General features: G+C 37.2%; 1 protein-coding gene across 1 annotated transcript in view; it reads left to right on the top strand.

Annotated features, from left to right (window-relative positions):
• The window catches only part of Trdn (triadin), a 205,633-nt gene that overhangs the window by 94,392 nt on the left and 97,362 nt on the right, over nucleotides 1-13,879 (top strand). Inside the window, exons 8-9 of the mRNA XM_033763212.1 lie at nucleotides 3,099-3,152; nucleotides 6,011-6,193. Coding sequence (XP_033619103.1) covers nucleotides 3,099-3,152; nucleotides 6,011-6,193 — 237 coding nt within the window. The remainder of the gene's footprint in view (nucleotides 1-3,098; nucleotides 3,153-6,010; nucleotides 6,194-13,879) is intronic.

Here is a 13,879-nt window from a genome sequence, read left to right as displayed (position 1 = left end):
CCCGGCTCCATCCCTCATTGGAGCATTATGTGCAGCCTTTCAGAACTTCACTACCTACATGGATGGCTAACACCACTGTCATTTACAATCCATAACTGTATTATATTAAATATAATAGTCTATTTTCCTAATAGAGCATGAACAATACTGATTATTGCTTCCCCTATTTTTATACAAAAATCTAACATGTCCTATATTACCACTTTAATAATTAAAAAACATGTCCTAAGATTTTTTTCCACACCAATAAATAAACATTTTCCTCCTTCTTCTAAAAAGGGTTCATAGTACTTAGATGAAGACATTTTTCTCCCATCAGACCTCTAGCTTCTTCTTATTGGTAGGCTAACCTGTTGAAACATGATCTTTTAGTGGTTGACATTTCTTCTTGTACCACTGTTCACACTCATTGCTCTTTTGTGTGTGTGTGTGTGTATCACTTTTTTTCTTAAATTTTCTCCGCTTGCTTTGCAATTGAAGTAAAGGCTCCTACCTGTGTAAATGCACGTACATAAATGCACACATTCATGCAGGCACATGTGTTCAGAGCCTTGATTTTCATGTGACAAGTTGTTAATATTTTCCTTTGGTATTTCTGGTTTTGAGGCTTCCTCAAGGATTAACTCAATAGGTACTATTCCATGAGTTAAAAAGAATTCTCCATATTTTTCATCAAAACTCCATTTCAATGTATGATGCTTCTTAAGCGTCTGATTTCATCTCCTGCTCTTGTTCTGGAGTGGACCACGTGCAGGGTGCTTGAGCTGTTTACCCACGCACTGTCCACGTGGCCTGCGGAGTGGCCATTTCTGACACGTTCCACTTAGGAGGAATATGGTGGAGGACTGTGATATTTATGAATCAGAACACTGCAAATACGCTTCAGTTTTATAATCATTTATATCATTTATAATATATGTGGAATGGAATGTTGAATGAAGTAATTATTCATTCATTCACGTTTACTTAATGGTACAGCCCATGAAATCCAGCAGAGCTCTCTTCTTGCTCTGTTTCAAAAACAGGTGTCCATTTCTCGTCTGCTGGTGAATGGTATGGAATTACGAGCTCTGGGTCCTATGCACCCTAACTAGATTACTGTTTGTTTTTTGTTTGTTTGTTTTTGGTACTGGGGATCGAACTCTGGTCCTTGCACTTGCGAGGCAGGTGGCAGAGCCACTAAGCTAAATTCCCAGCCCCGCCTAACTACATTAAATAATCTGAACGTTCTTAGGAAGGTTTTCAACCTTCACAGTAGCTTTTTTGTTAAAAACAATTAAGAATGTTGTGCTGTTAAATTATAAATGTTGTAAGAAATGTATTCAATTTGAAAAGCAGAAGGATGATGCTGTGTAGTGCTCTTTTCCTGTACACCAAAGACGACAAGAGGGCTGTCCCAGGCCCAGGGTGAGCAGTGGTGCTCCTGGCCCTCGCCTGGCCAGCCGCTGCGGTGGGCAGACTGAGTCCCTGGAGAGGAGGCATCTGTCTCTTGGCCTCCAACTGGACCTTTAGTTTTCGGGTTTCTATGAGGCATGCGTTCGGATAGTACAAGTTTCTGGGAAATGATTCCTGGACTGTATCACAGGCTGCCTTCTGTGTCTGTAGCAAAACACCACAGACTGGAGGAGGAAAATGAAAGTGGTTATTTGGGCTCCCCTTCGGGTGAGGTCCTTCCTGCTGCCTTATAGCCAGTAGCGTCAAGGAAGGACAACTTGATTACTCCATAACTCACTCTTGCAAGACAAGTGGACTCCTGGGAGAACTCATCCTGCAAGAATGGCACAGATGTACTCGCAGGGTGGGGCCCCAGCAGCCGCACATCTCCTGGGAGGCCTGGCCTGCTGACATTTTATTCCTTTTGTAAACAGAACTGATGAACCTCACTACTCTTACACTGCTGGAGAAATGGAAATGTCTGGGTGTCCAGTGCGGCTCCTTCCTCATTATTTAATTAAAACATATTTTTTATTAAATTTATTTCGATGTATTTAATTTTCCTGGTTATTCTCCAATAAATTGCATGTGAATGTTGAAAAAATGGATGATCATTAGAGAAACTACCAAATCACCCAGTTTAATACATTTGAAATATAAAAACACGCTGCACGTGTTACTGTACTTATCAGATCACTATTATTTAAACTACTGAGAGACACAGGATTTTAACAGTGCATCTAAATAAGAGATAAGTCAGAATAAGTGAATATGGATTCATTAACTTCATAAATAAATGAAAAGTTGTAAAGTGTTAGGTATCTTGTAGAATACTGTGGAGCTAGAAACTGAACTCTGTCAGTAATTCTTTTTTGAACCACTTTCCAACCATTACTAGTTCTTCACTAACATGTTACCCGTTAGGGAATATTGGGAAACATGTTTTTTCTTTGTTTGTTGTACTGGGATTGAACTCAGAGCCTTTGCGCTGACCTACATCACAAGCCCCTCTCCCTTTTGTATGTGCTTTGGAGTGTTAGACAGGCTGTCACTAAGTCGCTAAGTACGCAGCCTGGGCTTTATTCTCCTGCCTCAGCCTCTCAGACTGAGCCAGATATGCAGTTGGGAAGGTTTTGATCGCCAAAATGACAGTGGAGGGGAGGGGGCGTGGTAAGCTACTAAGCGTTCGCTCCCTGTGAGACAGTTCCTCAGAGGAATTGTTGTTCCACAGTGTCAACCATGCTCTTGTTGAGAAGAAGCATGGTGCCTAATCATCTTTATAGCCTGGATTTAAATATTTTTTTATATTCACCCTTAAAAGTTCTTCATGGTACAAAGATGTATTTTTCAATAATTTTTATAAAATTGTTCCTTCTTGGTTTTTCTTCCCTGAAAGCTTTGTATTTTTGGAATAAGACTTAGAAAAGAAAGAGGGTGGATCTAGCTTTCAAAATGTTTTCTAAATCTAAATGCCAGGTTTTACATTGAATTCTACATAGTGATTATCACACTGATAATTCTTTTTTCCCTGAAATAGATTCATCAGTGTCATAAATGTTGGAAAGTATTTTCTGATTTTTTGTGACTATAAAACTGAGGTCAAGAGAAAGCTTGGCTTTGATGTCTGTTAAATCTATATTCTAATGTAAAATTTTCTGTTTAAGCAACTCACAAGGAAAAAATTGAGAAAAAAGAAAAACCAGAAACAAAGGCAAAAGGTAACATTTCCTTTTATTATTTCCATATTTAAATTGTTTCTGTGATAGACTACATTTTATGTAATAGATATTGGTAGGCATTTGCATTTGATTTGCATAAAAATGAGCCTCACGTTCAAAATTTAATTTCTAAAGAAGGATAGAACTGAATAGGTAAAACAACAGCTCATCTTCAAACATGAGAGGAAGTCGAGCTTTGTTCTATGTGATGGGCTGGGTTTTGGTTCCTCGGACCTGCCCCTTGGTGCTGTCCCAGCAGTCTGTCTGGTACATGGCATGAGAAGAATTCTTGCAGGGAGTGGGGCATCATCCAAAAGTAAGACTTTACTGGATTACCCAGGTGGGCTTAACGTGCTCTTACAGAGTGTTTAAAAATAGTCAACACAAAAGAAAGATCTGAAGCATAAGGGCTTGGCCTGCATAAAAATTCAGGGGCAGCATGGAGCACGAGGAAGCCATGAATCCTACATCGTGTTGAGGAAGCTGAACCCAGTCTTTGGCAGAGACGCCGCTGAGAAATGCGGCTTGTTGACAGGTTGCTTTTACCTTGTGAGCCCTCAGCAGAGGACCAGGTTGGATCCTACGGAGCCAGCACTTTTGAGTCTTAGAAAGTGGGAGAAAATAAATGGGTGTCGTTTCAGGCAGCCAAGTTTATGATAAAATTGTTACCATAGCAACAGGAAACAAACATATCTGATTCTTAGTTTTTGATCATAATTGCAAATTGCATTTGATGTTTGGAGTTTCAAATTCAGAAATTCTTTCACAGATACATCTTGATCATTATTTTAATATGTCCAACACCAGGAAATATCTTTATGTTTTCTACCTCCAACTCCAATCACTTAGAATATCATTGTGATACTATGTATTTTGAAAGACTGAGTAACCCCAATTTTTCTAACATACATTCATCTGCCGATTATTAAATGATAAGAATGTATGGATTTTAACTGATGATACAATCTTATCCTCTAAATTTAAATATTTCCTCATACTTTAAATTATATGTTGTATGTGATAATTCTACTTCAGCTGTCTTAACCCAGCATGTTCAAATAATTTTGAAAATTCAATGATTATTCACAAAATATAAAATAGACATTTCAAGCAAATGCATTTTAAATGAAATTTCACCACAAGATAAATATTTTATTGAAGTGAAAATAGATGAATTATAAAGTGGGACTGTCAGTGTAGCACTGAAAACCCTGCAATGTCTGGTCTCATCCTGTTTCTCCTCTTAGGGTCTTTCCCAAAGTTTCTTTCTCCGCTATGTGACACCCTGTTTCCAGAATATCTTGGATATTTTCTATCTACCAAACACTGTCATGTGGCAAGTTCTACATTTTCCAAGTTTTCAATATGCATAAATTTCATAATATCCAATTCTCATACAAATAATGCCTCTGCCACTGGAATGAATCATTCCTTTCCCCTCAGCTTCCACTGTTTTTGCTTTCCTATTTTTAAACCTGTGTTTAAGGACAATTATAGAAGAAATGTGTGGTAAGGAGATGGTATTGCTATTTTTCTGTTTTTAACTGTGAGACTAAACCAAGTAGGTTCTCTAGATGGGCCTTTCTGGGATACACATGTATGAGTTATACAATTTGAGGTTCTCTTGGCCACCCCAGTGTAACGTCCTCTGCACATGGACAATTATGAACATCCACTGCAGAGTTTTGAATGATACAACTGGAGGTAATCCTCAGAAAGCTGATGTTTTATTCAGCCACAAAAATGTAAGAGTTTGATGAAGTGTAGGGCAGGAACAAGGAAAGGAGATTCAGAAGTGGTTTATAAGCAGTAGAAGAAAATCCCCTTAGTACAGCCACAGATTATGTGATATGAGTGATTGTTGTATGAGATTTTCACAACCAGATAACTTTGCACAGTGCGTGCAGCACAGTTCCCTTCCTTATCTTTGAGGAATTCCTTAGTAGAGAAACTGATTGTGTCTCAAATTTTATTTCATGGTAAGAATGACTTCTTCAGTAGGGAGACTCTCCTGACAGTCTCTGAGTACATTGACCAGGTCTAGTTAAGACAGTGTCACAATGATTCTGGTCTTGTGGGCCTGCTGGGATCCGACATGATCGTTCTTCTTCTCTCTATGGCCCATCCCAGTGTTATCTTGGTTTAGTCTCCACCAAACTCAAGAAACTGGACCATATTATTTTAATCAAATCCTTTTACATAAGTCTCAATAAAAGGTGCCCACTGCGTTGGAAAATTTCATGGAGATTACAACAGTAGCAGGCCTTCAGTGGGATATAATGGTTACAAATGCAGCGATGTGGTCCTTCCTTTCAAAGGAGACTCTCTCAGTGGGTTCTTTGGTATGGACACCTCTCTCTCCCATGAGCGTGCCAGTGCCCACATCCTTTGCATCTTACAAAAGTCCCTTTGGAACTGTTCCAGGCTAAGTATTTGATTACATATAATTTTTAAAAAAGCAAACAAAAGCCAATGTTCTCATGTACAAATTAAGAAAGAGGAAGACAGGTTTGTGGAGGTGGGAAAGGAAGAGAGAGGAGGGCTGGGAGGGGAAGGGAATTAAAATGAATAAGTTGCAATATGTAGACTGCATTAGCTCCCCAGGATGATGTAGTTATTGCCTATCGCAGTCATGTACCAATCAAAAATTATAAGCTAGGTGAAAAAATAAGAAAGAAATGATATTAAGCAGATGGGGTCTAAGTCTAACAGTATTTCATAAACTATGGGAAACTGATTATCTCATAGGCACTAGTTTCTGTCGTTTTTCTTTCCTATCTTTAAACTTGTGCTTAAGGACAATTACAGAAGAGGTATGTGGTAAGGAGAACCAACCGATGTTTCTTAATTCTGTACAGATGGGAAGAAAGCTAAGAATAAAGAGAAGACCGAAGAAAAGACGACAAAGGAAGTGAAAGGCGGGAAACAGGAGAAGGTGAAACAAGCAGCAGCAAAGGTAAAAGAAGCACAGAAAACACCACCGAAACTGAAGGAGAAAGAGAGCAGAGGGCTCGCAGCTGCATCGGAGCAGGAACAGAAAGGTAAACGCTCTCAGGAGGAGGCGGCTAAGAGAACACTGGGCAGGAAGCAGATACAGTGCAATTAAAACCCGAAAAAGACCGAATTGGACTTCAAAGAGGGGTCAAAGAGCTACACAATAAATACGTCTAAATGGATGTGAAGTGCAATTAATATTAATATTTATTGAGAGAAATACTAAAATGTGTTCACGAAGGTAAAATATAGATTTTGAAGTCTGCTTAAAGTGGTCTTTGAATTAGCATCTGGAGTTACTGAAGTGTTGGTGGTCAACACTGAATTCGTGAGAAAAAGAGTTATTCCGAAGAGGTGAAATCACAAGTAAACCATTGCATGTGTCATGCTGTAGAAACAGAAGCCATCCAGAAAGATGACAGCAACTTTCAGGGTGCTTGTTGAGGAGTCTATGTTCAAATCATAGTGATCAGTATCCCCCCCAAATCCTGCATACCTTTATAATGTCTCTGCAGGAGCCTATTATTTAGAACAAACATCAAACTATTAAATTAATTCAATTGAATAACATTCTTACTACAAATTAAAATCCATCCAATTGAATGACAAGTTATTGAAAAAAGAACTTCAAGATTCTACGAGTTTTCATTGATGAAATGGGTGACTTCAGAACATTGCATGTAACACGTTCACAACTTGTCTCCCGGGTGTCAGGGATATGGCGTTGGGACAGATGTGGAACAGGAACCACGGAAGGTGCTGCAGAGACATAAAGGGGTGCAGTGTGCTGAGGGTCACTGAGGGCTTTTGTCCCGCCCCCTTCCCTGAGGCCACCCCACTTCAGGGAGAGACATCCTGCAGCTGTCTGCCTGGCACACGGAGTCCGCTGGTGTGCTTGGCTCCTGTAAATGGTATTTTCTGAAGCTGCTGCAGAATAGAATTCTCTCTAACTCTGATAGCAACTGAATCATTTTATCAGAGGGCTGAAGTCAAACAATTGGTGTCTGTGAAAGCTTAACATTTAAAACTTTTGATACGTTGTTGAGTCAGCCTTATGGGTAGTGAAACTGACAATTTTCTCCACTGTAAGGTACATGATATAAAATTTGCAATCTACTCTTTTGCATTTTATTATTTCTTTGTATTTTTATCTTTTCCCCAAAATTAACAATATTTGTAAACTTTGATACACTGTACTATTATAAACTTTGATCCATATGACAAAAGATAAGTTATTTTTAAATTATATTTAAAGAGAAGGAAGAAAAGAACAAAAAGATTTTTTTATCCTTTTGGTGATTTGCAAACTTTAATTTAGGTGATTTGCATTTATTTCAACCTAATATTTTATGAATGAATTCGAACTTTAGAATATTAAGCTTTTCTTTCATTTTCAAAATGATTATACAGTCTTGAAAAAAACTTTAAGAATTAGTTATCCCTTTTTAAAGTATGCCATATTTGAGCAAACTTTTGTGTAGAAGGATGCAATAAATAAATTAAAAATTATTTTCAGTGCAATATTTTATTCTGATAGAAAATAGGAAAATTACTGTGAAGATTCACTGTTATGTTTATTTCGATCATAAAGTGCTTTGTATTTTAGATTGCCCTCTAAAGAAAAAGAATAACCACACGAAACCAGTTAAAACACACCAAATATATTTTAGTTTTTCATCTCCAAGTACAGCATTTAAAATGTGTGCCAGTTATATATAGGAATATCAAAATACTTATGAAGTAACTAGGAACATAAACATATTTTTGAATGTTTATTATCAGTATTTTGGGGGCTTACGGGACAAGTTTTATTGATAAAGGCATATCACCAAGATACTTTCCAATAATATTTAGTTTCCAAATCACAAATACTATATTTTATTCCTATCAGTAATCTGATTTGTTATTATATTACCATTCTATTTTCAATTTTGTTTTTATTTCTATGTGACAAGCTATTTACCTATTAAAATGACATTCAAATATCACACAGACTTATAAATGAATGTATAAATATGACTTTATCAGCTAAGCAAATGCTTTTGTTAAAGCAAGGCTCCCTGTTAAGAAGAGCTACCATCAGGAAAAAAAAATGAGAATCAAGACTTGTCATGTAGAGGTACAAGATCCCAACAATAAATGTAACAGTACTGTATCCCTAAAATGTACCAATAAACTCAATTAAAGCTGAAAAAAAAAAAAAAAGAAGAGCTACCATCACTAAAGTGAACGTACCACTAGGTTAGGTCAGGTTCTAAGAACTTAACCACTAGTGGCTTGTCAGATATATACATACTAATTTTTGGAAGAAACAATTTAAGAGCGTTTATTAATTTAAAAAAGAAAATAATCATAACAATATTCTAAATAGCAAGGTAAAGGTAGGACATTTTAAAAAGGTGTGAGGTGGTTTTGAGCTGGAGATTCTTGGTGTTAATGGCTTGGTAAAATGGAGTTAGTTCTTTGGTCAAGGAAATATTTACTTGTGTAGCTTCAGTGAGATCTAATGAGGTTGAGGTATTCTCTTCATTTAGCTTTGTAAATAGTTCAGCTAAACCAACAGTTCCCTTAGGTCTTTCACTCACGTGTAAACCTACGTGAGACACTGAGACAGGTGGACTGATAATTATTTAATTAGACAGTAAATACGTAAACATATTCAGCATTGAGAATAAGTTGCATGTGTCTGTACATCCTACCATAAATCCACACACACTAATATGTCACAGGACCAACTATATATAGACCCGTTTACGTCTATTTCTGGAGTGGTCAGAAGCATTGACTTGAACAGATGTTGCTCCTGCCTCTCTGGTATTTTCTGGAAATTCTGTGGAGGAGGAAAAGACAGTCTCCCAGCCATACACACATTGCTCATTTTCTTCTTTCTTTGTTTTGTTTCCTTAACACTTATTTATGCAGTTGAGACAAGGAGAGAAAGTGTAGCTAGCGAGAATCTTCCATAGAGCACCAGACCACACATACCCCACCCTCAGGAGCAATTATTCTTTAAAATCCCTTCAGGGTGACACTCTGGACCCAGAATGAGTTTTCCCTAAGCTACCCCTCCACAGGAAACATGGACACAGCAGCAGCATGAGGACATCTGCCTCAGCTACCTGAGGACCAAGAAAGGGAGACACAGACAAGTGCGCATTATCCTGAGAAGAGTGGGTATTTCGGGAAAAAAATACCTGAAAGCCATGGCCACATATGCAATTAACTCATTAAAATTATTGCACCCTATGAAAGACTGACAGGGTAATGCAGGCTTCTTTGGAAAAACTCTCCTGCTATATTATTTGAGGTGGATTTAAAGAGGCATTTCTAGAATACAAATCTTCCCAAATCAGGAAGGCTTGGTCTCATTCCACCTTTCAGCAGGTAAAGCAGACCCTAGAGCTGCCCAGTGCCTACCTTCCACCAAGCAGTTGACGCTTCCTTGTGTTACCAGAATGGCTGTCCTAACCTCAGATGTCTCAACTTTCTTAATTGAAAATATTCTTGAATATTCCTCTCAGAAATCTTGGTGACATTATTATGCTAGATCACAGGATAACTTACCAGAACCAAATCCTTTGAAGTATAGTAACTTGTTTTTCTAGATTGGAAAAAAGAAGTTCTTGGAATTTACACATATTTCCTTTACAAATTAGATGCTCCTTGGACTACTGATGCATTAGTTACATGAATGATTTTTGGAGCTGTACATTATTAGTATAATAAACACAAGCAAAATCCTTTAGTAAAAATTCCCCTTAAGTTTAAAAGTTTCATTACATCTAAATACTTAGTTGGAGTAGAAAGAGAAGTGTGATTTTACTTAATCCAGTATTCTATTCAACATTTCATCCATTATATCACCCCTTCACAACTGGGGCACAGAACGGTATTTTATCTGGGGGGTTTCTACAAAACCTTTGCATTATAAATAATTGCTGAATTCTGAAATTCAGACATTAAAAACAGAAGGCCTCACTCACTGAGCCAGAAGGCTACAGTGTTACTGCAAATCACTGTGGAAAGTAATGCAGGGGTCTACACTGTCACCTGTAGGGATTCTACACAAGTGGTGGAACTGGGCATCTCAGAGAGTCTTAAAAACGTGCATCCCTATCGTCCAGATCCATAGCGCAACAACTGCCTGGATGGTGGATTCCGGATTCCAATGTCTTGATGTCTCCCTTTCTGACATTCAGTTACCGCTTACAAAGTACTCACGAGTTACAGGAAGAACCTGAAAGTGCACTGACTTACAGTACTAAGTCAAAGAGGAAGGGCCGACAGTTCGCACTGGTTCCAGAACATTTTCCATTTAAGAATAGCGTCCCTCTCATCTTGTTTTGTCTTAGAACAAAAGCACCCACTCTAAAGGGAAATTTTATCCAGCAAAGGAAAAATACCACCTACGTTAATCTTACTCTTCCCCCACGCCTCAGCATACTCCGGTCCTGGGATCTGAAACTGTAGCTCTCACTGTCAATGTGCAAAAAACGAGGAAATTGGTGGACTCATCTGTGAAGGAGAATTCCACTCACTCCCACCTCACACGTGGGAAAATGTGCTCTATTTTATAATAAAATTGATTAAAGATAATGTTTAGTCTAAAAAGAACAAGGCTTACAAAAATCCTTGAATGTTTATTTATATAGTAGCAAGTGCTGTTATTTCTTGTTTGATTTACATATTTTGAAGGAATTGAATTGTGTCATGGTGTATAAAGTCAATAAACTTTTTGGTCCTAAAGATGCCTTTGGATTTGGTGGATTTTAGGAATATGAAAATATAAATAACAATGTAAGATATGTAAAATTTAAAAGAATATTCTAAGAATCTTTATCAGGGGAACCTTTCTCAATGGAGATTACAGGAAAATCTTAAATTGTGCGAGAATTTAAAGTTCAGTGCAAGATCTTTAATTTAAAGAAAAAATAATCTAGGCCCTGAAATTATTTTTGACAGTGCCTACCCCAAATGTTTATTACAGACTATGTATTTTGCTTTAAAAATTTTTTTCCCATTGGCCGTAGTCTAGTCAAACTCATAAAATGGTCCTTTGAAGATTACTCGGTTAATCAGCTTACCAATGATAGAGTTGGCTACTATATATAGTAATATAATGTAATTACTGCTACAACTTGCTAGCGTTTTATCTTCAAATTAAGTGCATTCCCATGCAGTGGACCAAAACAGTGTGTGGAAGAGTCTGCCCTCCTGAAGGTCTTTTGGAAAATATACTGCAGTTTCACTTAACTAGTAGAGGGGCTAGAAGTGAATATTTGGGAAAATTTTCCAAGTTGAAACAATTTTCCTTTGTAAAACTTATGTTTCATTATTATGAGTCTACAAAGGGACAAATGAAAATAATTACTTTACTATGATGACTTCTGTAGTAAATTTGCTGAAAAATGCTCTGAGTTTTAGAATCGACCATGATAATCTTACCCTGGACCATTGTGTTTCAACACTTCAGTTTATCTCTGTGTGGAATAATCGAGGCATCACAGTTATTATGTCTCCCCCCCCCGTGTGTTCATGTGAGTGCATTATTATTACCTCACAGGAAATAGGCAGTGACCAAAATATAATTGTCCTAGTTTGAGTGTTTTGTTAAACCATTTCACAATTTCACAATATCGGAAAAAGAAAGCCACTGAGGACATCTTTTCATTGTTTTTTTCTCTTTCTACTCTGTCAGATCAGTATGCGTTCTGCCGATATATGATTGACATGTTTGTCCATGGGGATTTAAAACCAGGTATTGCAAACGATTCTTGTAACTGTCTGTCTTAACATTTTCTGTTGGCTTTTTCTATGTACTAAATGGTATTTTCATAATGCATGTGTAGATGTAGAGTAAAGCCAATAAAAAGCAGAAATAATAACTGGCACGAAGGCCTTTAATTTTACTTTCAGTTGCTGCATGGCCTATTGCACATGAAGGCAGCCAAAAGCCAAAACATGCCAATGTCTTTATGTGTAAAAGTGCTAATATCTTTAATAATATCTTGGAACAAAGCAATACATCGTCTTATTCCATTCCTGTGAAACTTAGAAAGAAGACCTACAGCAATTGAAGAATCCTTCTTATCTGTATAATGAACACAGTTCATATTTAAGTCTATCACATTTCACATACTTAATGTCCATTTCCCAATGTCTTTAAAGTTTCTCACTTGCACTTGCACACTTTGGTCAGTTCAGGGTCTGAGCCATGAGACTCAGCTCTGCAGTCAGCAGCCCCACAATGGGGAGGGACTCTCAGTTAAAGCGTTGTAGCTAAGCAATTAATCCGATTGCTTGCACTGTGCCTTCTGCAGTTAAAACAAAACAAAGGAACTCATATCCATATTTGTGAAAGTATTTCTAGAAAGATGATTTCGGAAAGGAAGGAGCTGGTTTACCTTAGAATAACTGAATCTTATTATTTATGGAAAATTATATTTTGTTTTCCTCACTGTCATTTGGAAGTCTTTTTAAAACATGTAATTATAATTTGTGTATATTTTGGCCTACAGAGAGGTCAGATCTGAAACAAATATATGATACATCAAGACCCTAGAAATTTAGACTATCACCAGAAACTTAGCTCTCTGGAAATCTTAATGTCAGTAACTTATTCCATCAAAGAGTTTCCTCTTCCTCTTCTTTTTCCTTCTCTTCTCCTGCTACCTTCCCTCCTCTTCTCTTTTTTCTACCACATCTTTAATGAGGTGGAAGTAGAGATGAATAAAATAACCCTGAAATCTTAGCCAGTGGAATTAGCTACTCTCAGTATTTATATACAGCAATGTAGCAAAACTACACAGAGGCTCTGAGGAAGACAGATATGTTGTATAGCAGAAAACAGAAAAGCATTGAACACAAATACAGATAGCATTCTCTTGATGCATGTTTTTCTAACATGAGACCTTGAGCAAATCACCAAACTCTATAGTCTTACATTCAAAATGGGGATCCCAGTCACAGCCTGACATTGTTGATAAAGCATCTAGTAGGTGTATGACAAGGTGTCCCTATAGGTTTATTTCTAATTCACTGCTTTCACAGTAGTCGGTCAGGGCAGTGGCCCAGGTGACGAGAACTTGACACTCATGTGTTATGGTCCATATGCACCCCAAATTCAATGTGATCTAAGGTTTGTTGTCCATTTTGTGTGGCAGTGGTAATTTGGGAGTCATATTCTATACATATTTTTTTATTTTTTAAGATCAACTAACAGATGTGCAATTTGAATGTACATTACCAGTGAGCATGAATTAATGAATAACTAACATACACTGTTTTATTTATATTCTAGTAGCATTTAAATTTCATTATTTAAGGAAAACAATGTGTTTTTTGTGTGCCCCTACAATGATTCATAGAATTTAGTTATTGTTTATAAAAGAAATCTGTTAACAAAATCAGAGGCTGAAGAGAACTCTTGCAGTGTTAAATCCAGTTTAGGATATGAGCTGTTTAACAGACACAGTTACCAATCAATTCTGTCTGAAAAATCAAAGAGCTGAAGATCAAGAAAAATAAAACCATCTGTGCAGGAATTAGGGAGGATTTTGCTAATGGCAAAAAAGAGAACCCTTCTCTAGACATATGAGGATACACTGTAAAAAATCATGGATTTATATCTGGGAGTTTAAGGGTAAAGCATGGCCTAGCATGTTCAAGGCCCTGGGTTTTATCCCTAACACTTGAAAACTATGTATGGATTGAAATCTGCAGCTCTATAGAGT

This window comes from Fukomys damarensis, unplaced genomic scaffold, assembly GCF_012274545.1.
Source record: "Fukomys damarensis isolate Sample0158 unplaced genomic scaffold, DMR_v1.0_HiC HiC_scaffold_14, whole genome shotgun sequence".
In the NCBI taxonomy this organism is placed as follows: domain Eukaryota; kingdom Metazoa; phylum Chordata; class Mammalia; order Rodentia; family Bathyergidae; genus Fukomys; species Fukomys damarensis.
Note: the sequence above shows the minus strand (reverse complement) of the source record. Positions and strands in the feature narration are given on the sequence as shown.